The following is a 27,227-nucleotide window of genomic DNA, read 5'->3' on the forward strand; positions in this document are numbered from 1 at the left end:
AAGCTGATGGAAGAGCAGAAACCTTGTGTCTAAAGGAAACGCGAGCTTGCCTAGGAACCGGGTGCCAAAACTCAGCTAGGTCCCACAGCCTCCTATGCTAATGCACTCCAAAACTTCCAGGTGACTGCTGGCCAGCCCTTTTCCCTTTTCCATTTTTCTTTCTTGATACTTACCCATAAGTGACTTTAAATATTCTTTACGGAGTTTAAATACTATATTTTGTCTGTTACTGATAGGCTTTCTCTCCCCCTTGGTGATGCTGATGCAGGCCAGATTAGACCAAATTAAAAGCAGATATTGGCAGGTTTATTAGGAGGCAGCTCCCTGGCGGGTTCACTGATTGCATAGGAGGAGGTCAACCGAGCCATGCATCCAGGCTGAAGCAAGGGGATTTTATAGAGTTTAGGCGAGGAGTGATGACGTGTCAGCTAGGAGCTGGGAATATGTCCATATGTGGTCGAAAACTGAGCTTCTGGGCGGGCACTCTTGAGTGGATGTGGATTGCCAGAAACACGGAGGTGAGGAGTGATGATGTGTTAGCCCAGAGTTTTCTCTGTGTAGCTGGGGAAGTTTTTTCTGGCCAGAAGGAAGGGGGGAGGGGGGAGAAGGAGGGCAGACGGGGTTTCCCAGCTTGTACATGGGCAAGCAGGGGTTCAAGTCCAACAGTTACCTCTACTGCTAGTTTGCTAAATATTTCGATATATCTTTCTTCCATTTCTTTTTTTTTGTCCATTTCAACCTCATTGGAATACACCTGATTCCTATCCGTATTTTGGACATAGAATATTAGTGTTCATAAATACTGAGAGTTTCAAACGTATGCTGGAATTTGAAGCAGCAGTGTTTAGCTCCCAATGCAGAGCCCTTCCTGAGAGCTCCGGATGCTCACACACTCGGAAGGAAAATGAGGAGTCTGTGTGAGCTGTAGGTGGAGGGCCTGCCAATCCTTACCCATTCTTTCCAAAGACCAGTCTAATCTTTCGATTTTAGGGTGGGCCACCTATCGGTACATGCTTTTAGGGATTGGTGTGACTTTAAGGACCAAATTAGAAGAATAGAGCTCTTGGCTGGCTCCTGAGAAGAGTTGCCATGTTGGGAGGAAGCCCAAGACACATCCTGAAATGTCTTCCCTCTTACCTTCTACACTGGCTGTGGTAATCTACTCACCACTCGGTGACACTCGGTGACACTCGGTGTCGTGTGGCGTTTGAACACTCACTGCTTTCCGTGAAGTTCTACTTTACCAGTGTTGTTTACTTATTTAATTTGATTGGCTTCTGAACATTCTCCTCTCTATAAGCACTGGTACTAGGAAGCAGAGACAGATAGAGGGCTTGCTGGCCAGCCTGGTTAGCCAAAACGGCAAGCTGTAGGTTCAATGAGAGACCCTGTCTCAAAAAATAGGGTGGAGAGGGGCTGGAGAGATAGATGGCTCAGCAGTTAAAAGCATTCACTGACTGCTCTTCCAGAGGTCTTGAGTACAATTCCCAGCAACCACACCGTGGCTCACAACCATCTGTAATGGGATCTGATGCCCTCTTCTGGTGTATCTGAAGACAGCAACTGTGCACTCACATAAAATATATGTATAAATCTTAAAAAAAATATGGTGGAGAAATGGTTGAGGAAGAAATCCTGATGTCAACTTCACATGTTCTCATGGGCTAGTGTACACACACACACAGAGAGAGAAAAAGAGAGAGAGAGAAAGAAAGAGAGAGAGAGAGAGAGAGAGAGAGAGAGAGAAGAAGAAGAAGAAGAAGAAGAAGAAGAAGAAGAAGAAGAAGAAGAAGAAGAAGAAGAAGAAGAAGAAAAGAAAGCAAGCTATGTTGGTTCAGGTCAGTTTTTGTTTTTCTTATCACCAGTGTTGCTTTCCAGGAGCTGTCTTTTATTTATTTATTTATTTATTTATTTATTTATTTATTTATTGACAAGGTTTCTCACTGGCCTCAAAGCTGCTGATTAGGGTCTCCAATGGCTGGTGAGCCCCAGGGAACCTCTTCTCTCTGTGTCCCCAGTGCTGGGATTACAAGAATGCATTAGTTACGTTCCTGGCAGTATGATAAAGCCATAACGAAGTAACTTATATAAGGAAGGGTCTTGGCTTGTGGTTCTGTAGGGGTGGGGAGGCAGAGCAGCAGGAGCCGAAGCTGAGAGCTCATAGCTCAACTCTGACCGTGAAGCAGAGTAAGAAAACTATGAGCAGATGAAGCTTTTAATCCTCACAACTTGCCCCAGTGGTGTCCAGTGGCGTGCTTCCCCAGCAAGGCTAGGTCTCCTCAACCTCCAGAGACAGCACCACCAACTGGAGACCAAGAGTTCAATATCCGAGCCTGTTGGGGACATTCTTATTCAAACCATTACAAAGCATATACCTCCATGCTTGGCTCTTTATGTGGGTTCTTACGAGTCTCCACACTTGTGTGGCAAACAGTTTGCTGACAGAGGTACTCCCCAGCCTGCACTTGGTCTTTTTGAATTTCATTTTCTCTGTAGTAAAATGGAAGATAACATCTTTCCTGTATAGTTTTCATGACAATTAGAGATAATATATAGAAAACATCTGGAACTTTAGTCAAACAGCCCAGCACACGCTAGAATTATTATTGTAATTTTCAGTACCAGTGACTTATTTGCATATCTGAATATACTAATTGTGGTTCTTCATTCACTGGAAAATAGTCAATATCTGACATGTATCTTTAAGCTTTAATTACTCATTTAGACCTGCGCATATTGAGTAATGAGGGAAACACGTTTTTCACATTTACCTCCAGGAAGAAATGAAGCTGGGTAGATGTCTGGGAACTGAAGACTCAGTAGGAGAGAAAAAAAATACATGTCCGGGTGGAAATTTATTCTTATTCTCATGTGTAGGAAAGATCCAGTAACTTGCCTATATCAGCCACCAAAAGAGCTGGGCTTGGTTTGCAAATGAAATAAATATTTTAAAACAATAGCTTGTATTTCCCCCCTTTTAGAAAGTGGTTTGAATGATGCAGCTGAAGCCAAAAACCTCAATTGACTTAAGAAGTGAGGGATTGTAGAGAGCTGATCTGGGTAACAGTCTCAGAGACATGCCCAGATATGTGCTTCCATGCTTATTTTACATATAGTTAATGCAAAAGTGAGGGTTAACCATTATGGAGGTTAGAATAAGAATGGCCCTTGTAGGGTCATATGTTTAAGTGCTTGCTCCCCAGATAGCAGAACTCTTTGGGAAGGATTAGGAGGTGTGGCCTTGTTGGAGGAAGTGTGTTACTAGGACTAGGGTTTGAGATTTTAAAAGCCCACAGCATTCCCGGGCTCTCTGTCTGCTTCATGCCTTGTGGATTGTATGTAAGGTCTCAGCTGTTGCTCCAGCACTGTGCCTACCTGCCCGCCTGCTGCCACGTTCTTCACCCTGATGCTTATGGACTCCCAGTATTTTCTGGAATCATGACCCCCAAATTAAATGCTTTCTTTTATAAGTTTCTTTGGTCATGGTGTCTCAAAGCAGCAATATAAAAGTATCTAAGACAACCATCCCATCAGTAAACACAACCAACAATGACATTACTACCCTTGGAAAGCTTGCATTTGTGTGTATATGTTCATGCGCATGCTTGTGTGCATGTGTGTGCAATGGTAGCATTTTACAGAAGCATCTGTGTAATCACAGATCTTTAAGGCTGATCAAGGAAGCCGTTGTCGGCTTGCAACTTTCAGACTTAAGAGCTGCTCCTTAAAGTTGCGTTTTAGCTGCATGGCTTGATGTTGTTTTGTTGTTTTGCTGTTTTCTTTGTTGCTTTGATTGGTAGGCCGTTTGGGTTTCTTTCTAGAAGTGTATGTTACATAAAGCCCACTCAACCCCAAAAGAAGACTGAAATAACATCTTTGGAAATCTAAGTGTGTTGCCAGTATTTTCTGGAGAGGAAGATGTAGCCATTTGGAACATGCTGGAGGAGGAGAATTGGAGAGGAGCCTTGCCATCTCCCATGACACACACTCCAGGTGTGTATCCTGTAGTGTGGGGGGAGGTTTGATCATAAAGCAGAATTCTTACTGAATTTTGCTTGTGTGTCTGTTGGGTAATTGCTGACTAAATCAGCTATTTCTCCAAATCAGCATCAGTGATTTAGAGAAATAGCTAAGTAGCTCTTGAATCTTGGGCTGAGGACATTTTTGGATCACTTTTCTCTGTTGCTTTGTGGACCTAGACTCTCAAGCTCTTTCAGAACTCCGGCAGGAAATTTAGATTTAATCTCAAGAGTCAGTGTTTTGTCTGGTGTCTCTTCTAATGTAACCCAGATGTTAGAATGGCTTTATTTGATTTGAACACTCATTCACTTTGCTCTGCTCCTCTTCTCTTTGTAATGGGAAACAGTCTAACTTCAGTGTTCATTAAACTCAGAAACTACAAGTTGTAATCTTGAGTATATACATGGAGAGGGGATATATTTAAGGCTGTTTACACAGATGACAAACCCTTAAACTGTTGCAGTGTTTGAGGGGAAAACATCTCATCTGGGGGGGTGGGGGAAGACACAGAAAAACAAACAGAGATAGAAAAATGAAGTGTTTGTTGGAAAAGTGCCCTTCCTGAGGGTTCTTGTTTTGAGCTGTGTCAGTTTGTTACCTGGATGGTGTAGCTGAGATATCACTTTCTAGCACACTTTGAGTTCACACTGCCTGTGCTTTTCCCTTTAAATTGCACCGTTTCACAGGTTTCCACAAATCATGTGGGCAGCTCAGTGACTCTTCCAGTATCCAGGTTCTTCTCTGTGCAGCATTATAACCGTCTTTCATCAGAGGAGAATAGCATCTGACCAGTGACTCTGATATAGTGAACCCATCCATGTCTACTTGTTGCTTAACCAACTGTCTGAGTTTTTATTTCAGCTTAGTAGCAAGTTTATTTAAGAGATGGAAAACACCTACTGTATAGTGTGGGCACATTCTGTGAATCTTTGTATGTGGTTTATGTATTGATTCTTTACTGCCCTAGTGATATGTTCTATAGTCTAAAAAAAAAAAAAAAAAAAACCTGTTGAAAAGTATGCTCCCTTCAGATTTATGTGATGGCAGACATTTGTATTTATTTGTGTTACTGAGGAAAATAAACACATGCATATGTCCTCAGGCACCACAGATTTTTGTGCTCTTGTAATTATGACTAATTATGACATGGCCAGAGATGTCCAGAGATGGAATAGTGCTTCTCCTGGGATGTGGTAACTACTGGTCAAAGCAGGCAGGTGACTGGCATCATTCTGACATTCGTCCAGGCAACTGCATGTGTTATGTGAACTTTTCCTGAGAAGACAAACAAATGCTCACTCATCCTAGATAGAGAGCACTAGTGACAAATGATTCTACCCAGAGGTTGTTTGGTGAACCAATAAGCTTAAACGGGGTTCATCACAGAAGGAACATGGACAACTTATAGGCAGTTATGTTATTGAAGAAAAAAAGTTATCTCTTTTCCTCAGTGCCTTATTTTGGGTTTTATTACTGTGAAGAGACACCATGACCAAGGTAACTCTTATAAACAAAAACATTTAATTGGAGATGGATTATAGTCTCAGAAGGCTAGTCTATTATTGTCATGGTGGGAAGCATGGCAGCATGCAGGCAGGCATGGTGATGGGGTAGCTAAGAGTTCTCTATCTTGATCCAAAGGTAGTCAGGAGGTTTCCTCAGGCAGCCAGGACAGAGGTCTCCTACACACCAGGTGGAGCTTGAGCATAAAATGTCAAACTACACCCCCATAGTGACATACTTCCTCCAACAAGGCCACACCTTCTCCAACAAGGCCATATCTCTTAATAGTGCCACTTCCCATGGGCCAAGCATATCCAAACGATCATAATCAGCAACTCTTAACTGGGTATATACCAGGAAGGAGAGGGACCTCATAAGTTTCTCCCTACTAGCAATTGTTAACTGCCTAGATATCTTCTGGGAGGAGCAAGGTCTTGTGATGCCCTCCTCTATTCTATGGTGGGAAGTCAATGTGTCCAGTCTTCTTCAGGTCTCATACAAGTAATTACAGCTGCTGAAAGTTCAGGAGGGTAATGACCATGATCTGCCCTGAGGACTGCATTCCACAACAGGGGTTTATGGCTGGTCTATATGGCTTCCACAGACTCTTGTAGCATTTAGCTCAGGACTCTCAGGACTGGCAGTATCTGTACAACTTCACTGTCCAATAAGCACTTTGAAGTTCTATTCACATCCCCTCTGCTGTGTACCTGTGAATGTGCCAATGTTACATGTGGTACAAAGCTATGGTGTGTAGAACCAACAACCTGGGAAACAACATCTAACATCATTTATTGTTTTGGTACTGAGATTTTCTTTGAAATTTTCTTTGAAAGTTTGTATCATTGTGCTCTTTAGGAATGGTAGGCATCTGGTTTTTAAAAACTCAAAACAATCCATATCAGCTGGTCCTTTTAAAATAACAAATGTAAACTGTACTAATGGCAACATTTATTGTGTCAATGATGCTACTGCCACTGTGGGCAACAACATGGTGTATCTGGTAAAGAACTTTGTTACCTCTATAAGTTTTACTTTGGTATAGTTTGTAATTAATTTATTCCCGACTCCTGATTGTCATGCCTTGCCTTTGGCCAGATTCTACACGTCATTTATAAGGCAGGATAGACAAAGCAAGGTAAATAGAATGTACTGATGGGGAAAGTACATGTTGAGAATAGTGTCAACTAGAATAGCACATGGGAAACTCACTAGCCATGTGGATTGCTGAGTTTCTGCTTGACGTGGGTCCTCTGCCCAGAGAAGAACATCTTTTCTGAGAAGGATGGCTGCTCCTAGCTGGGCTTAGAGAATTTGTGGAACAAGGGGCAGGATAAAGGCAATACCAAGACTCTGCACTCTCTCTTCTCATATGTGTTATGAACTTTCACCCTTGTCCAGTGGGTAGTAGGAGGTCAGAGGTAAGAGGAAATGACAGCAAACAGGGAGAGCAGGATGTTGTCAACAGTGAGGACTGGGATGGTTTTATAAGGTTGGATTTAGCTCAGAGACATTCATGTAGTGAAAATGAAAGTGTATCAGACTTCTGAGAATTAGTAGGAAATATGGTGTGTGTGTGTGTGTATGAGTGTGAGGGTGTGTATGAATGTACAAGAAAGTGTATATTTGTGTGTGTGAGTCTATGAGTGTGTGTGAGTGTGTGAGAAAGTGTGTATGTTGTGTGTGTGTGTGTGTGTGTATGTAAAGTTGATCAAAAGAGGACCCTAAAGAGGTTGTAGGAAACTTTGCTCCCCTCAATGTAGCATAACTTGTTCCCTCTCTTGGTGGCTTTATCCCTTGTAACATGTTGGTCAGGCAAGATATCTGGCATGCTTTCTCTAGTGTGAAAAAGGCCACTAGGCTCCAGCAGGTCCTATTTCTAACAAATTCTCTTCCAAAGTGGTGGTCTGAGTCCTTGAACAAAGATTTTTGATCAGCTTGGCCGTCTTTGACACTGCATATCCCATAGCTATCTGTCTTTGGCAACAGCAGGTCATGCCTCACAGGGCTGAGGTAATTATAGTTGTCTCAGGATGTGTTGTGGTTTCTGCATCTTATTTAAGTTTAAAGCTGCATGTATTCAGAAGATTCTTATGGTTTTATGTGAACCATTCCTCACAGGATCATGTGTTCACATACCTGGTCTCCAGCAGGTGGTGCTGTTTTGAGAGTTGTAGAATCTTGTTATGTAGGTCCTGTCTGGCAGAAGTGTGTCAGTAAGTGAGGCCTTGGAGGGTTTTAGCTGGGTCTGCTTCTGATCTCACTTTCGTTTTTCTGTTTGTCACGATGATCTGGCCCAACATGAACTGAACTGTTCCTTCTGGCATGGTCTTGCCACCATGATGGTCTAACATCCAATGAAACTGTGAGCCAAATTATGCCCCCCTTTGTCTTTCATACATGTTTAATTTCTGAAGTTATAATATAATGTCTTTCTTCCCTGTCCTCTTTCAGACTCTCACATATATCCCTCCCAGATCTCCCTGAGAGTCACGGACTCTCTGTTTGTCCCTTTATTTATTCTTCTCCCATATATTACATCCTGACTGCAGTTACCTTCCTCTCCTCCCTCCAGTCTCTTTTCCTCACTCTCTCCCCACCTCCACCCCCTTTCCTCCAGATTCATCCACCTTCACCTGCCTTCAGAAAAGAGCAGATCTTCCAGGGACATCAACCAAACACAACATAGAAGTTCCAGTAAGACCAGGCATCTAGTCTCATATCAAGGTTTGAGGAGGCAACCCAGTAGGAGAAAAAGTGTCCAAAAGGCAGGCAAAAGAGTCAGAGAACCTCCACTCCCACTGTTAGGAGTCCTACAAGAACACATAGTTTCACAATCATAATATTTATGCAGAGGGCCTAGGCCAGAACCTTACAGGCTTCATGATCTCTGTGAGCGTACTTGAGTCCCAGTCAGTTGATTCTGTGGGTCTTGTTCTTGCATCTTCAGTCCCTCTGGCTTCTCCGATCCTTCCTCCTTTCTGCAGGACTCCCTGAGCTCAACCTAATGTTTGGCTGTGGGTCTCTGCATCTGCTCCCATCAGATGCTGGATGAAGTCTATCTGATGATGATTATGTTAGACTCCAGTCACAGGATATCATCCAGGCGTGACAAACTGTAGGTCAGAGGTTTGGTTGGTGTCCTAGTCCCTCCACCTGAGGCCTTGACAGGGTAGAAAGGATGGCTGTCTCAGGCTCCTTGTCCTCCACTACTAGAGTTTTCACTGGTGTAGATTCTATGGAGTTTCTCTTGCACTATTCCACCTTGCTCCCAAAATGCTTCTTTTGAGTATATGCCCAGGACTGATATAGCTGGGTCTTCAGGTAGAATTATTTCCAGTTTTCTGAGGATCCACCAGACTGATTTTCAGAGTAGTTGTACCAGTTTGCAATCCCACCAACAGTAGAGGAGTGTTCCTCTTTCTCCACATCCTCATCAGCATCTACTGTAGCTTGAATTTTTGATCTTAGCCATTCTGATTGGTGAGAGGTGGAATCTCAGGGTAATTTTGATTTGCATTTCCCTGATGACTAAGTATGTTGAACATTTCCTTAAGTGCTTTTCAGCCATTAAAGATTCCTTTGTTGAGAATTCTCTGTTTAAGCTCTGTACCCCATTTTATTTATTTATTTATTATTGGATATTTTATTTACATTTCAGATGCCATGCCAGAATTTCCATTTCCCCTCTCTAGAAAACCCCTATTCCATCCCCCCTCCTCCTTTTTGCTTTTATACAATTTTTTAAAATGTTGATCAAAGGCTTCATAAGTTTGGTAATGCTCAATAACAAGAGGCCCATACAATCAGAAGTGTAACCCAATACCCTACCTAGATATACCAACTATCTTTGACACACGAACATCCGCTTCCATGTTCCCACCCCCCATCTTCTAACTCCTCCTCCTCTCCTTACTCTTTCTCTTCCTCTCCTTACTCCTCCCACCTTAGCTCCTCCTACATATTACCCTTCCTGTTAAAATAAAACTTTCCTTTCAAAATACAATTAAAGTATAACTATACCAATTTGTGTCAGTAAGTGTACCCCATTTTTAATTGGGTTATTTGGTTCTCTGGAATCTAACTTACTGAGTTCTTTGTATATTTTGGATGTTAGCCCTCTATCAGATATGGGGTTAGTGAAGGTCTTTTCTCAATCTGTAGATTGTTTTTGTCCTATTGACAGTGTCATTTGAGCATCACTGGTTCTGACTCCTCACCTTCACAGCAGTTTGCAGGACATCTCAGCTTACAGCATCTGCCATCCAACCTAGGATGCAACAGCTTCTCTCCTAGTCTCAACCTGGCTGTCTGCAGCTACTGAGAGTGTGCTCCTGGCCAGGTGGACCATTGTGTCTGCTTCTGTGTTGTTTGCTGGGATACCCCACCTCCCCCCACATTTAGATGTAGGAAAGATCTACTGTGTACCTACGAAAGAGTTGTGTAAAAGGTAAATAATATCTTAGCATCACCGTGAAGACAAGTGTTGGTTCCAAGGACTCAGTGGAGGACACTTAGGGACTGCAAGGGTTCAAGGATCACTTTGTGAGAAACATTGGGTACAAGGTTGCTATGTTTTTTCTAACTTGGCCTTTTTTGCTTCTGGTTCATCACTTTTTGGGTTTAGTCATGTGGATTTATATAAGAAGAGTCTAAATTAAACACTGCCCTGTAATTTTTGTTGATAGAATTGATTCAGTCTCTAAGCTTTAACCTGTGATAAAGTGGTATCATTTTTTGTTGTTGTTGTTATAGAAAATTTTAATCCCAATCTGGGGTTTCTATCCCACCTTGAATGTTCAGTTCCCAGATAAAAAACACATACAATTTTTATATTTATAATAAGCCTTAATCAGCACAAGGGCTGAACAGATATCTATCCTTTACACTGTTATGTCTATTTCCCAGCCAATAATCCCATTATATAATTTGACATGTTTGTCTGGGCTGCTCTTAACTCCAACTAGCCAACCCACATGGCCGTTCTTATAGTTTTGGAGGCTGTGGAGACTAAGGGTGAGGGAGATGCATCACCTCATTATTAAGTCACTGTAAGATTATATATATATATATATATATATATATATATATATATATATATATATCACATCTTCAAAGTCTTTCACGATGGGCACTAAATCCCTTCTCATGAGGGATTTAGTGCTTAGGACTCCCTCACCTCCCTACCTGCCATCACTCATGTGTGGGGATTGAGTTGGTAACACACACTTTGGGGGAACACATTGAACCCATAACAATCACCAGATTCCCATGGTGTTATCACAAGTGTCTACAGCAGTGTGCTCTGAGATCTCACCAGGCTACCAAGAGCTGTTATCCTGATGAATGAGTCAATGGCTAGTCTCTCTTCTCCAATGTTTACAAGTTGGGAGTATAGAGGAAGGTAGGGAGTGTGATTTCTATGTTAAAAGTGAACAGTTTGTCTGGTAAAATATGTGCTTTAAATGACCCAAGGCTGGTTTTCAAATTACAACAAATGAAAGACATTTATTCCAAGGGCACATTTCCTATAACCTCTTCATTGGACAGAGCCCAGGTTTCCCAGCCCTCAATACAAAGAAGGTGTTTTCAGAAGGAAGTTTGGGAGAGACAGCAGGGCAGGAAGAGGAAGCTTTTATAGATAATGGCAACTTTTAATGAGCTTTCTTTAGCTTATGACACCTCCCTACCACCTTGACACATGGTAGCTCAATCATCTGTGCCAAAAGATGTTGGCCAGATGAATTTGACATCAGAGTTCTGTCTCTGGTTCAGTGTGGTTCTGGCTCTTCAGTCCAAGTCATCATGTGAAGCCATTGGAAAAGGTTGGGAAGGGCGTCACTGCCTCAAAACTGATGTCACAGCCAAGACAGAGTGTACACGGTCAACACATGGTCTTTTAATGTAGTCTGGGAGTGAATGGAAAGGGGCATGTAGCTCAAAGCCATTCTTTTGACATATTGCTTTTAGGAATGAGAATTTCTTAGACCTCGAGGGTAACTCAGAAATCATATGGTCTAATTCTCTTCTTTTACATTTATATTCTGTGAAGCTTACTAAAGCGATACGCTTGAATCATTTGACATCTATTATAGCAACCACATTCCTTTTGTATGATGCCTGTACACGCATCAAAATAAAATCTGCCCTTCATAATCATCATGGTTCCATAATTGCCTGTGGTTGCCTATGGCATGTTTCAGTTTCCCATGGCCCCATGGCATAGCTGGGCAGTGCCCACTCGGAGTCTTTGCTGAAGTGCTGTCACATGGCTGGATGCTCAGTTGCAGGCTGGGGGAGTTAGGCATGGAACGGGTAGTGAACCTAACTGGACTTAGAAAGTCTTAGCTAAAATCCTCCTTAGTTCTCTCCTGAGGGTCTGCTCTTCTGTGTTGTTGGCCATTTTTGCCTTTCTGTCTTAGACCAAGTTTATATTTGACTCCTGATCACCACAGCCGTCCTTGAGGCTTCCTCCCTTTCCAGCCTTTGGCTTAAGCTCCCACCTTGAAGGTTCCTGACGTGCAGTCCACAGAAAGAGGTGGGTAGGAGAACATCTAATTACTTAGCTTAGAGGCTCAAACTATGTGATTTCTGGGTTCCTAATACAACTCTTGGGTGAGAAGGCCTTTCAGGATCATGTGACTAGCACACATTGCCTGGGGCTGTCTGAGCTGCAGGCTGGAACAGTGCTGCAATGCTTGGCACAAGGGTAATATAGCACTATTAATATACATGTGATATTTATATACTGTAGTAATAGAACAATGTTATATATTACCTCCCTCACAGGGCTTCTATTGAAGTCAAGATTACTAAAGATAGCTATAACTTATTATCTACTCCATGCAAAGTATTCTATATCTGTCATTTTAGTTTGCTTTTCAAAACAGCTGTGTAAGATAGGTATACTATATATTATCAAATTTATAGGGCCCACAAGGTGGATGATCAGTGGGTAAGGGTGCTTGCCACCAGGCACAAAGACCTAAGTTTGATCTGCAGGGCACCCACATGGAAAAAGAAAGTTGACTCTTGGAAACTTGTCCTCTGACCTCTCTGTGCAAACTCTGGCATGAATGCCCCACCCCAGAATAAATAAATGTAATAAAAATTCAAAACCAAAGAAAGGAAGAATGGATGTCAGTTTACTGAAATGATACAGTTAGAGGCAGTGCAGCTGGGAGGCGCCCGCTCACACACTTCTCAGGTCTTCTTCCTCTGCATAGATAGCATGTGTGAAGCCATTTTGCACAGTGGAGTGGCTTTGGAGATACAGCATGATTTGCTGTCTCCCAGTCTCCTTTCACATTTAGACTTGGGAAACTCACCAGCTGTCAGAGAATTTTCTCCAGGACTGGCTTTCAGATTTAATTTCACTTAACTGTTTGGTGCTGAGGATGGTGATTTTGGGACTTGCGTGTGCTAAGCAAACGCTCTACCACTGAGTTCTACCCATGGCTTCTCCAGCATAATTTTAAAACTCCAAAGATTAAAAGCCAATTGTTTTACACTGAAATACCAAACAAACAAAAAGAAACTTGCCAGAAGCTGAGGCCATGCTTCTGGTAAGCTTGTGTCCCTGTGAGACTGTCCCTTCCTCATCCCCAGGATGGGGAGGTGGCCTGTGTGGCCAGGATCCCCAGCATTACCCAGAGAGCCGCTCCACCCCTGTCTGTTGACTTCTGGGAAAGACAGGTCCCTTACTCAGCAGCATTCAGCGTCTGCCCTCTGGTTAGTTGGGCCACAGAAGGCCACACCCTGCCATCCAGTATGTAGCTGCATTGACACTACAAGCAGTTGGCAGGGCTGGTCCTCTCCCCCCACCCTTGACTACTTCTTTGTCTTGGGATGCAAGCCAGTTCCCAGGAACTGTTACATGCCCAGTTGGTCCCTGAAGGACTGCATCCTACTGAAGTGCATCTTGCCATTGTGCCACCAGGATTAGCTAGGGCAGTCACTTTCTGTGTTGAAAGAGTGGTTAAAAATTAGGCTCCCTACATCACCTTAGGATGGCATCTAGCAGGAGCTATGCTGAAATCCCTCAGGCCTTAGAATCAGTGTGCTTACTGGCATATGCTTATCTCATGGATAGTGTGTGTGTGTATGTATCCATGTGTGTGTGTATATGCATGTGTGTCTGTATGTACATGTGTGTGTGTGAGAGTGCATAAGTGTGTATGTGAAATTCCTCAGGCCTTAGCATCAGTGCCCTTACTGATATATACTGGATATATACAGTGAGGGTGTAGGAGGGGTGGGGACAGAGGACAACCTCGGGTGGTGTTCCTTAGGAGCCAACCACTTGTTTCTTTTTTTTTTGTTGAGAGATAGTTTCTCACTGCATGGCACTTGTCACATGTGCTAGGCTGCTGAGATTGTGAGCTCTAGGGAGCTGCCTATCTCCATCTCCTTGAGATTACTAGCACGTGCAACTATACCAGGCTTGCAAGGCAAGCACTTTACCAGCTGAGCCACTCCCCAGTTCTAATGGACACTTTCAATTAAGCGATGATTTTATCCTTGGTTGTGTTGGCTACTTGGATACTCGGGATTGTCTTCCCTTCAGTCCTGGTAGAGTCTAGGGGATGGGGTGTGTATAGAACTACAAACCTCATGTTTGGTTTCATTTCGACCCTCTTTTCTTCCATTCTCTTCTCTTTGCTTTAATTGTGTATAATATGCTGCTTAAAACAACAACAACAACAAAAAACCAAAAAAAAAAAAAAAAAAAAAAAAAGAAGAAGAACAAATGACAAAAAAAGTGTGAAGGGCTTGTCTTCTCTCATCCCTGAGGCAGGTAACCTGAACTTGCTAGGTCCAGAACTCTCTTCCTGTAGGTACCACCAGGACACAGGAACCAGTGACATGGTTTTAAGAGAAAAAGATTGCTTCTGTCTGCTGGTCTGCCTTCATACTTGATGTTTGATTTTTTTAAGGACAAATTGGAAAGCTGGGTATGGTTGCTTATGCTATAATCTCAGCCCACGGGAGACTGAGGCAGGAGGATTGTTGTGAGTTCTTGTCCAGCCTGGTCTACACAGTAAGTTCCAGGGCAGCAGGGCTACAGCTGCCTGCCTACAAAGCAAAATTGGAGAACAGAAGATTGGACGTGGTGATTTTCCCCTCCTGTGCTTTCTTGGGGAGATTCCCAAGCGTTGTCTTATCCCAGTTAGACAACACATGAGGCTGTATGTCCTTCTCTTCCCAGAACTGTGCCTGCCAACGGGCACTATCTGTGATGCAGCCTCCAGCTTCTCTGGTTTGTAGGACACAGGCTCTCTGGAGTAGTCACCTGACCAGTGGCTGTCAGCTGACAGGGAAGGACCTTGGCAAGGTTGCCTCTTTTGTGTGGATGGTGGATCTTCATGCGATGCTTCCAAAGCCTTCCCTCACCCTGGCTCTGTGGATCTTGAGCTCCCATGCAGGACCTGGCTTCTCACCTCACTTGTCCTATGAAGACAGGTCCAGCCTGTGACTAACCTCATTTTAGGAGGGCTGGTTTTATTGGCCAAATACAGCTGATAGTAAAAACAGGGACAACCCATGGAAGACCCCAGAAGGGTTCTAAAAACCCTCTTATGGTAGGAAAAAAGGGGGAGGGGTTATGTCTCATCCTGCTGTCCCTTTCTACTCTCGTTCTTTCAGAGAGAAGCCGTGTTGTGTGGCTTCTAGTAAGGGGGTTTTGGCCAGCAAACCTCAGAGACACAGCTTTGAACCCTAGTATAGCTTTCATAAATCCTGCAGTGAAGTGTTCCCAAACACCCCGGGGTAGACCGGGGCTGCTCCTATGCATCCATTTACCACCCTGATATTTTCTTTTTTACTGCTTTGTGGAATGTGACACAGAAGACAGCCACACAAGAATATGACAGGGGAGGACTTCATAGCAGCCTGTATGCCAGGTAGGGAATAGACATTCGAGATTACCACACCACTAGCTTCTTGGCTGTCAATGATGTCACTTCATAAGGCCATCTGACAAATGTAATGTATAGCTTGTCCTTGGAGGTGAACTTGTGAAGCTAAACGTAAACTGGCTATAAAGTAATGAAAACTATTTGTTCTAACTATACACAGGAGTTACCTGCAGTGTGGTTTTTGCTTACTAAAAATTATGCTTACTAAAAACACTGCTTGATTTCCTTCATTTTGCTGTCAAATAAGGGAAAACCCTTTAGATCTACAAGGGCAGCCTCTCAGCATACCCTCAGATGCTCAGGCAAACTGAGGATGCTTCAGCATCTCAGGTAGAAGCTGGAACAGGGAAGCATTCTGTCTCACTTCAGAACTATTCTCTCAAGAAAATTGAAAAAAATAATGTTCCCTGGTAAAATCCATATTGACTTTCTCTTTCACACTCTCTCTTCAGGCTAGTGTGACTGGACAATGAGTCTGTCTTGACATACTGATATGGAAACTTAAGGGTTCTTTGGAGAGTCAGTTGTGTTGGATAGTGTTTTGCTAGGGCAAACACATAAAAGAGTGTTTTCCTGGAGCAGACACAGGTGAAAGACTAAGGTAGATTTGTGAAGGAATGTGTGGCTGAAGCAGATACAGGAGAGAGGATGTTCTGCTAAAGCAAGCACGTGAAAAGACACATGATAAAGGATTCTTTGCTAACGACGAGCATGTATCAGTTCGCCTTACATTGCATAGTTGAGTTTCATTAGTTGGGACTCCTTGTACTTGGGCTGATTAGATAAATGTGCTGAGTCAAGGCACATGGAGGACCTGTGATGTTTGGAGGGTATAAATAGGACTCTGCAGAGTGATGGAGACAGAGCTTGGCTTGCTGGTACAGCTACCTGTGCAACATTTGTGGGTCTCACATCTTCGCTGGTCTTCACTTCCCTGAGAGAGGCATAGCCAAGACCTTCTCCTGGTGTCCTTCTGGGTCCCTCCTGCTGACTCAAGCTGAGGCTGAGGCCTGGCTGTTTCTGCTAGGTCATGTAATTGCTTGCTAACCTGACTCCACTCAACTGGACTGCTGGTGTATCCATGAAGTGTTTGTGAGTGGATTGAGCTGCTGCTACCAACGTGTGGACTGAACTGCTGATTTCCAGACAACACAGACAGGAGTTGCTCCAAAAACCTTTCTAAACAGGTCCACTTCCCATGTATCCTTTCTTTCCCACTACCTCTGGTGGGTATAAGGGAGGTTAAAGTGTTTAAGAACCATCATTAAAAATAGGATTTGAAAAATTAAAGTTACAACATACTTTAACCCATAGATGCTCGAAGCCAACCGTTGGACTGAGCATGGGGTCCCCAATGGAGGAGTTAGAGAAAGGACTGAAGGAGCTGAGAGGGTTTGCAACCCTATAGGAAGAACAATATCAACTGACCAGAGCTTCCAGGGTCTAAAGCACCAACCAAGGAGAACACATGGAGGGACCCATTTTTCCAGTGCATATGTAGCAGAGGATGGCCTTGTCAGGCATCAATGGGAGGAGGCTAGATGCCCCAGTGTAGGGGAATGCCAGGGCAGGGAGGCAGGAGTGGGTAGGTGGGTGGGGGAGCACCCTCATAGAAGCAGGGGAGGGGGAATAGGCTAGGGGATTTCCAGGGGGAACCGGGAAAGGGGATAACATTTGAAATGTAAGTAAAGAAAATATCCAGTAAAAGAAAAGAAAAAAAAGACTAATGAGGGTCTGGTGAGATGGCTCAGAAGATAAAGATATTTGCTGTGATACTCTAAATCCATGGTGGACAGAGAGAACCTGACTCTTGACTGTTGTCCTCTGACCTCCACGTGTGCTACACGCACCCCTGACGGTGATGATGATATACAAGGTCAGATATGCTGGCACATGCCTGCAATTCCAGCACTCAGGAGGCAGAGGCAGGTGGATCTCTGTGAATTCTGATCTATATCCTGAGTTTCAGGCCAGCCAAGGCTACACAGTAAGATCCTCTCTCAACAACAACAAGAAGAACAACAATATGAAAATAAACTTATTATTTATGTTATTATTGCAAAAAAATTGAAAAAAAATAACATAACTCACTCTATTTGGTATTTTTTGGGGTGCAGACTTTCCATTAGTGGAGGTCACAGTACGTTTGTCTAAATCACACTGGAAGAGATCAAGGGAAATTCTTCACATATAAAAGTGGATTTTCCAGTACTTCCTAATTCCTATAGGGTCACTCAGCAGTCAGAGTTACCAACCGTTTACCAAGAGAAATCTGCTCCTGGGGATTGAACCTAGGTCCTCAAACCCTCTGAGTAAGTGTTCTAGAGTTGAGCTGTACACTCAGCCTTAGAAACCTACCTTTAAAACCCTTTGTTTTGTGTAGATGACCTCCCAGCCCTGAGGCAAGGCTACTGTGTGAGGGTGTGAGGTTACCGCTCAGGAGGAAGTATGCTCTTGGCTTGTAATTCTCTGGAAGAGCACACAGGACTAGGGCTGGTTCCTACTTAAAGGTATATTAATGTGTCATTACTTTTCAGAAACACAAAATTTATACTTAGTCTTGATAAAGGCGTTCAAAACATTACAAGAAACCTGATTATGAGATTAAAATTTGGCAACCTGAACAGACATCACATCTTCTTTCAGAGGAAATAAAAAGCCAGACTGTCAGGCTATTAACCTCAGCTGGGCCTGCCTTTGCTTATGAGGGTGTGTCAGAGTTCAGGCCAGCACTCAGAGCCCATGTCCTGGATGCTTGAAGGTCCTTGGGGCATCTGTAGTTTTTCTCTTTCAGCTCAGCTTCCCTTCAGGCATACACTGCAAAACTCTGAGTTCCCAGTTCAGCAAAACAGGAACAGAGAGGCTCAGAGAGGCCCAGAGATGCCTTCTGGCACTGCCTTAGCACCGGAAACCATTAGCAGTGTTTACCGGTGACAGCCTTCAAGTTCAGTGTAAGGAAGCTGCCTATTTTAGAGTACTGGACTAGTCAGGGTTCTCTAGAGGAGCAGAATTTATAGAAAAAAGATGAATCTATTTCCCTACATATATACATATTAATTATATACACACACGTGTATGAGATGCACACACATATAATGTGTGTATATATATATATACATACATATAATACACACACAAAGATTATATATCCTTAATATATCCTAACAAATCTCATATATGCATATTTGCACTGGCATCAAGTCATGAGATCCAGTGCTTAAAGCTGAATTATTAAAATAGCTTACAGGCTGTGGTCCAGCTAACCTAACAATAGCTGCTTATGAAAGGTAAGTTCCAAGAATCCAAAAGTTCTTTAGTCCACAAGGCTCAGCTGGTCTTCAGTAGACACTGGAATCCAACGCAAGTAGGCTCTAGTGCAGGTGAAGAAATGAACTCATACAGGCAAAAGGGAGGGGGAGGGCAGATGTGGATGGGCTGGTGGTGGAGGGGTAACCAGGAAGTGGGATAACATGGGATGAGGGGTTGGTAGAGGGGATAACCGGGAAGTAGAGTATCATTTGAGATGTAAATGAATGGAATGATTAATAATAATAATAAAAAAGAAAGAAAAGAAAAAAAGAAAAGAAAGGGAAAGGCACTCCCAAGGACTGCAGTTGTCCAGAGATCTTGGGAAGGTCTGAGGTCTGAGGCTCTGGGCCCAAACAGTTCCTAATCGTTCATTTACACAGCATCTGCTTTCTCTAACACTTGGTGATCTTGACTCCTCCTGACCCCCATCCTGCACATGCTCTGTTTTGCTGCAGGTAACCTGAGGTCAGAGGGGCTCCTACCTTTCTCTGTCATTGGTTTCTTACATATTTTGGTACCTCAGGGACTCCCTTCTCTGCTGGGCCAATTTTAGTATATGTCTTTTCCATTTATTTCAGTAGTTTTAAGTTCTGTATTCCATCTATAGCTTATGTTGCTAAATTGCTGTTGAGACTCAGCAATCAATGGAGAGTGACACACAGCATACAAAGCGCTGGGGTCCTTCTGATAGAAATTATTATTAGTGTATTAGTGAGTGTTCTGTAGAGGAATGAAACTTATATACCAACTTGACACAAGCTATAGTCATCTGAGAAAAAGGAATTTCAACTGAGGAAACGTTTCATGTAGGCAAGTCTGTGGGGCGTTTCTTAACTAGTAATTGATGGGGGAGGGCCCAGTCCATTGTGGGTGGTGCCATCTGTAGGCTGGTGGTCCTGGGTTCTATAAGAAAATAGGCAAACCATGTGAAGCTAGTCAGTAAGCAGCACCCCTTCATGGCTTCTGCATCAGCTCCTGCCCCCAGGTTCCTGCCCTATTTGAGTTCCTGTCTTGGCTTCTCTCAGTGAATGATTCAGGATTTGTAAGCCAAATAAAACCTTTCCTCTCCAAGTTGCTTTTGGTCATAGTGTTTCATCACCGAAACAGTAATCTTAACTATGACACTTAGTAAAATTGAAACAACAGTAAATTCTAAGATATTACAGTTGTTACATTTGATTTCAAGTAAGAACCTGTACTTCCCTTTAAAACACTATCCATCAACACATATGAAGAAACCTTCCCTTTCCCTGTGTAAGTCAGCAACAGAGTATTTACTGATCTGTGAATCCACACAGATATCCTGTCACACAGACAAGTACTCACTGGAAGACAACTGTTCAGATAAGAACGCAAGAATCTTTAAGTCCAGGCAGATTTTAACATATATTTTTTTTTATAAATATGTAAAAAGATCAACGCAAGTCAAGTTATTCACATATTCAGAGACAAAAAGCTATCCTACCATGCGACAATAGGTGGGTAATGTCAAATGAACGTGATGCATCTGAATAAGACCTCTTCATCTACTATGCCATTACTTATCGATATTTATAATTAACAATACATATGTGTACATTCCTTTCAGTTTACATTTAATATATAACAAAGCTTTATGGTGTACTGTTTAGTAAAAGTAATTTGAATGCATATTAAACCTTAACGGAATAATGGAAAACACTCACCAGCAAAGGGAGGAAATCTTGGTTCCCTTCTGGAATTTACTTCTCTCAGTTCAACAGGGTGTTTGAATTTGAACATTGTTTTCCTGCTTCTCTACTTAGAATGGGAGCTTTCTCTTCATCCCTTGCTTCAATCACTTCCAATCTGACAGTGGTAATGGAAGCACTTACGGCCAACAGTGGGTGTGGGCAAACTGAGGCAAAAATCAACTTCTTGAGAGGGAGGAGCAGGGACCCATGCTGGGTTGCCTCTGGACCAATGTGATGTTCTGTGGCTGAGCTGGAGCTTAGAGGACTGTGTGCCTGAATGCCAAGATAAGAGAATGAATATGTTCTGCCATCCACGAATGGTGGATGCCCAGAGTCAGGGGTGGAAATAGCTGCAAAGGATTCCCCAAAACATCCATGGCACCATCCGGGACATAGCACTTCACAAGATATTTAAGATGGACACAGGAGGTACGGCTTCTCTCTAAAATGGATGAATGGCCTGGCCTGAGCCACTAGGAAGGAAGATGGAGTTACACTAGCCAGGGTGACATTCTTTTCAGACATGTAGCCAGTAGGTCTCCAGCTTAGTAGTGCAGGGAGGTGGAGGAACAGAGTGCTTCCAGCAAGAGGTATTGGGAGAAGAAAGATCCTGACTCCCTGGTACCCATTCACAGGAGTGTGGCCATGAATCCCCCATCCCTGGGTATTAAGATGTCCTGGGCAGGTACAGGAACCACCCAGGTATCTGTGAATAGCTGCTTATTGTACCTCTTTATAATAGCTATTAAAAAACCAAAAACAAAGTGAGTGACTAAAAAAGGCTCAGGAAAGCATCATGATGCCTGATGCTCTGTGGAGCACAGCCACTACCTCGGCCAGGCATGGGAGGACGTCACTGCGAGGGGAGAGGCTTCCCAGCCTCAGAGAGATGCGCTGACGGGCTGAATGAGCAGGAGAGAGAAGGAAGGAGAACCAAACACCATGGAACATCTGTTCACGTCTGCACAGCGTGTTGTGATCATTTCAGAAATACAAGCCATCTTTGCCACATGGACCTCAGTTACACACAACGCTGCTGTGAAGGTTTATTTTGGAAAGCTTTCTCTTGTTGTGAAGCTTCAACGCTAGAATTTAAGGTATCCCATCAATTAATAAAGAAAATTTCGAAGCTTTATGATGCATAATTCAGAAATTTATTTTGAGATTTTTTTTCTCTTTTAAGTGGAAGGTGGGTGGTGGGCACATTTGTTTCTCATTTCTCTGCACTTGCTGGCCATATGGCCAGAGACAGCAAACCTAAATCTAAAATCAAATAAAATGGAAGGAGTTAGGAAAGAATTCCATCTGTCAAAAGGGGAGGACAGGTGACCATCAGGAAGGAGACTAAGAAATGTGCAAATATTAGTTTAAAAAACAAGGAATGCTTTCAATTCACTAATGTTTCCCGTTTATGAATTGCCATGGTTTAGCAAATGACAGTGACAAGGAGGGCCCCTTGTGGCAGAGGGTGGAGTCCTTACTCCAGAAGGTGACGGGAGTCATGGGTGGTTTTGTGTGTGGCTACACTTCTCTCTTGAAACCATGCTATCAATCAAGTCTTCGCTTCCAACCTTGGCAGCCAGCACTGACGCGGTGCAGGAGGCTGGCGTGTAGGGTACCTCCCTCAAGTTTTCCTTAGTATGGATTCCTTAATGTGAATTGGAGGACTTGGGTTTGAAGCCCTTACAAGGAGGAAGAGGGAAGAGGCAGGAAGCCTCGTTGCCTTCTGAGACCACCCTTACCCACCTTTGCAACTGCAGACTGCCAATGACAACATCTTTCGGGGAGTGGACCCCCACCAAAGAAAGGACCCTGAGAAAGAAAATAACAGGAGAACCTGGGGGGAAGGAGGGTGGGGACACACGGAGTAAGGGCAAAGCTGAGATGGTATTGTCTTGTGAGCGAATGTCTGAAAAACTAACGACTGTGTGGTGGTCTAATATGCTGTTCTATCAACACTGCTGGCCCTGAAGTCATAGTTCTGAATCCATTTTTTTTCCCTTTAGTGTTGTGAGTAGAGGGAGAAACTGTTTTCCCCATGACACAAGCTACTGTCATATGGCTTTCATATCAAATAATCTGTTTCCCTTTGTTCCAATTAATTATCTGACCAAATTTATGAGAGGTTAGACTCGAAAACATCAAAGCACCACAAATGCGCGTGACATCTACTGACACTGGGTTGAAAATGCCAATATAAATACCAATATATCAAATTACCATTGTTTCACACCAGGATAAAAAGGGGTGGTGGTGGTGGTGGTGATGGTGGTGGTGGTGGTGGTGTTGGGCGGGAACACTGTATGAGGGAGGAGTAGAACCAGTCTCAAGCAGGCCAGGAGGTGAAGTTGAAGGTATGTGACCCTATGACCTGGCAGGGAGCTGACCAGAGTGGCCATCTGCTAATGCATCTTGGCAGAGGAAGTGGGAACCAAGAGCAATGGCTGGCGGATGCAAGATCGCTGTGGATGGGAGCAGGTGGGAACAGCTGGCTTCTACTTCGCTCCAGGCCACACACGTTCCAATCTCCGGAAGGAAAGTCCCCACGCACGATGGAAGTGTCAAGAGCTGATGAGACGGTTCAGTACTCTTCCTGCTGCTGGGGCTGCTGCTCACGGGCTTGCTCCTCTGCTTCCGGCTCTTCTGTTTGGCCCTCCTGTGGGATAGGGGAGGAGTTTTAGCTACACGGTTTACTTCCAGGCCCTGTGAGGTATCAGACCTAATCAGATGAATCACCTAAACCCCAGGTTCCGGAGCGTGCCAGGCTCAGGCACAACTCAAACACACAAATGCTTCCCAGCTTTTTGGTGTCAACCCCATATCCAGGAAACCTTCACATCCCAGTGCCATCCAAGCAGGACTGCTCTGGAAAGCACAACCACCAGGCGTTAAGAACTCATCTCTTCTTCCAACTGTTTCCCAGGATACCTTCATAGAACAAGCTGTACACTTTGCTCTCCTCAGTAAGAGTTGATATGATAAGCCAGACACAGCCACTCCTCAGCCTTGTAACCACAAAGAAGCCTCAAAACAGTACCCCAGGCCTGTACAAGGTGTGTAGAATGCTCGTCCCTCCCCAACAGCCATCATGCATTGCTTCTGACCTATTTCCTGTCCCTCTGATGTTGCCATTCATCATGCTGGGTAATGTCTTCATGAAGGAGATGTTTCTGTCACCAACACCAATATGAAGCAGACTGAAGACACCAGAGAAGTAACCTGTTAGTTTCTGAGGGAAAGGAAAGGGGTGAGAACACATTTCACAGGCTGCTGTAGGTAAAGAGGCCCCTTTTCAGCACTGTGCTAGAAGCTGTGGCTCCAGGACCTTGCCACGAATCTTCAGGGCGTGTGAGGCCCTACCTGCTTACTTTCTGCTCCTGACTAGGAAGCAGATGGGGTCAGTTTTCCTCCTCTTGGCTCCACTTGTCCTATTTATTCAGTGAAGCAGATCACAGCCATCGTCTCAGCCTCAGCTTTTGTCACAAAGAATATTAGTTCTCTAACCACCTAAGCAGAAAGGGTAAGGCAAACTGAGAGTAGCTAGCTGCCCCTCAGGAGTAGCCAGGACTTCAAGATTCAGTTTGCATGCATGCTGACACATTCAGACATGTGACAAACTGACTCTGGGTCTGCCAAGCCTATCTTCTTCCTACCTGGCTATTTCCTGTAGGCCAACGCAAGCCATTAAAATCCAATTCAGACAGGATTTCACCATCTCCCTGTGTCAGATCTGTATCTTCCCTCCGCCTTCTGCATCTGTAAGACTCACTCGGGGTGGGGTGTGGGTGTGGGGTGTGGGGGTGGGGTGTGGGGTGTGGGTGTGGGGTGTGGGGTGTGGGGTGTGGGAGGGCATGTGCTCATCATTCACAAGGTTTGACCCCAGCCTCGCAAAAACAAACAAAACAAAACCAACCATCTCCCTCAACTCCTCAAAGGAAACTCACTGGAATCTTGATGTCTGGAGCCCTTTTCTATTGGAGACTGAGGTTCTTGAGATGGGCAGCCCTGTTCAATTGAATGCATCTCATTCACTACAATATTCGACATATGCCACGTCAAGGGGAAGAAATGGATTCCAGAATGAATGACCAAGACAGACTACCAGCCAAGGCTGTACGGCACTTTCTCAGAGACCAGTAATGTAACGGCTACCTGCACTGACCTGAGTTCTCTGCCCGCTCTGCAATCTGTGACCTGTGCGGCTCTGGGCTACAGTGCAACTGCTCTACACACACAGCAAGTGTAAAGTGTGCTTCACCGATCAAGTCAGCACTGCATTCCTTTCATCTAACAGAGGAGCAGTAAGTTAGAGCTGGGAACTTGCTCGGATTCATGTTTTTCATGTCAATATGGTAAATGTGAGTTGTGATTGTAATTTCTTGGTGCAAGAACATTTGGAATATATTTCAATGTGCAAACAATCAGTAGACAGTTACCTTGTCTACAGCAGCTGAAAGTGCAAAGTGACATCGAGTTGAAGACCTGAGACTGATTCTAGCATTGCCCTTTATTGGCTCTTGGTCACTGGCCACCTGATTTGGTAAATGTGAGCCCTGACTATGCCTATGACTGTACCATTGCCACCGCCTTTGGAAGGTGTCCCATCTTTGGAAGGTATGGGCAGAATCCTGCTCTCTCTTGTTTCTCCGATCCTCCCATCCCAGGGCCCGGGGTGTTGCTCTGGCTGCTCTTTTGGCAGCATCAGCTGCCAGTTGCTTTGCCTCTGTCAACATGTGGAGTAGCAGCCTTCTCAGCCTAAGGAGTCAGGGCCTTGGCCAACAGTGGCACATCAGGGGGAAACTGGCAGTGTGGGTGGTCAGAGATCAGAAAGCAGGTGCTGGCCTCAATCAGAGCAGGAAGTCCTCTGTTCTAGGGGAATGTGGGAGGGTCCAGGGTCCATTCCCCACATGAAAAAGGTACTCTGGAAGTCTCTCTCCCTAACCCTGCTTCTGTATTAATGGCTCCTGCTCCTCTGGCTAAGCTTCTGTCTTTCTTTCTTGCTTCTGTGTGTATTCTGCTGGTAACTACTACCCAGCTTCCTCTGTAGCCACTAGCCTCCAATATGATGGGGATGCTGACTTGCTCATCCTAAGCCCCCAGTCTGCCATGCTGGCTTTCATACTGTATCCTCAGCCCTCAGCTGCTTGAAGCACACTTTTCTAACATAATTGTTCTTATGTATAGCTTGCACATTGGGGTGTGCTTTGTGTTTACAGAGAATCTCCTCACCGCTGGAAGTTAACTATGGGATAACACAGTTAGTTCAGGCCTGAAAGCAGGAGGACCAGAATCCATTAAGCACGGAGCAGGAACAAGCTGCAGGTCCTTGTTGCTCACCACTAGTCAAGGGCTCGCCTCAGGTCAAGGTGAACAAGGAGCTGGCTCTGCAGTCTCTAGCTGGAGAGAGCATTCTCCCACCCCGAGGCTGAAAGTGCCAGCCATGGGAAACTGTTGGTGATGACACACACCTACAGAGACTGCTGATCAGCAGCGCATGCTTTTTGGCAATACTGGGGTAAATAGCTAACATGACTGTTTAGCTGCTTTGCTAATACTTGGGCACAAGTTGACTTAGGACCTTCACAATGCCACTATAGGCTCCCAGCGGTTAGCTTGATAAAACCTATGCTGAACACAGGACTGATACACTGGTATATCACCAGATGAATACTAACATTTCCATGGCAACCCCTCTACGTCTCTAAATGCTTAGCTGGAGCAATGTTACTATTCATTTACTTTTACTCTCTTCCCCTCAGAAAGAGAGGCAGGTTGGGAGAGAGTGTCAAAGAATGATCTTGGCCATGGTGATAGAAAACGAAGGTAACGAGGTCACCAGAAGCTGATGTTCCGATCCCTAAATGGCAGACACTTGGCCTCCTCCCCCCCCAACCCCCACTTGGTGCCAAGCCACAGTTGGCTGTGCTTTTCTTTCCCATCTTGGCTCTGTAACTGTCCTTAGTCACAGTTCAACTCCAACCCAAATGCCATCTTTATAGTGACGTCTGCTGGGATCTTCAGGCAGTGTGTGTCTCACACAAGTTATTGTGTCTCTGTGGTCACATTTATCACAATCTGCCACATTTTCCAGTCAGCTGAGTCCCTGGCTGTCCTTCCCTAGGTCTGAGTTCCCCTGAGGTAGGAGCTGCATCTATCTTGGACAAGTAGCATTTCAAGGGCCAGTTGAGTGCAGATTCCCCAGTGACAGAAACAGATTGTCTCAAAAAAGTGCTGAGGAGAAAGAAAGTCTTCAGTCACTTTAACAGTGGCTTCCACGACAGTACCTCAGGAAATGAGCAAACTGTTTGTCAGCTAGTCTACCTCTGCTAGCTGTTGTACCTCTGTGAGAGGACCCACGCAGTAGCAGGCAGGAAGCCATGATTAAGCCAAGATACCGTGGTCAAGTTACATAAGAAGGGGGAATATACTGAGGCTGGTAAAGAGGCATGTATACCTGACTGTCGATCCATCTGTTCTGCAAACTTCACCATGCTCTATACTTCAAGGCTGAATAACCTGATTACTGCTCTAATCTGGAGTTTTATATCATATACATCATATTCTGGGATTGCCTGACTCTAAGAGGCAGTGACCAGTCACCAGCAAGAAGAAAAATGAAGTTCCTCCAGCAAATACTCCTGGGAAACCAAACCGCTCAGACAGTTTAGCCAAAGAGCACACATGCAATCCGCTTTGATTTTCAACCACGTCCCCTCTGGGAAAGCCTGACACCTCTGTCATCTCAGGTGGTTAAACATCCTCATGC

At 44.2% G+C, this 27,227-nt stretch overlaps 1 protein-coding gene across 1 annotated transcript in view; it reads right to left on the reverse strand.

Annotated features, from left to right (window-relative positions):
- Positions 1 to 22,804: 22,804 nt before the first annotated feature.
- The window catches only part of Mapre2 (microtubule associated protein RP/EB family member 2), a 93,540-nt gene continuing 89,117 nt past the window's right edge, over positions 22,805 to 27,227 (reverse strand). The window contains 1 exon segment of the mRNA XM_034518018.2: positions 22,805 to 23,117. Coding sequence (XP_034373909.1) covers positions 23,043 to 23,117 — 75 coding nt within the window. The 3' untranslated portion in view covers positions 22,805 to 23,042.

This window comes from Arvicanthis niloticus, chromosome 14 (genome assembly GCF_011762505.2).
Source record: "Arvicanthis niloticus isolate mArvNil1 chromosome 14, mArvNil1.pat.X, whole genome shotgun sequence".
Classification (NCBI taxonomy): Eukaryota; Metazoa; Chordata; class Mammalia; order Rodentia; family Muridae; genus Arvicanthis; species Arvicanthis niloticus.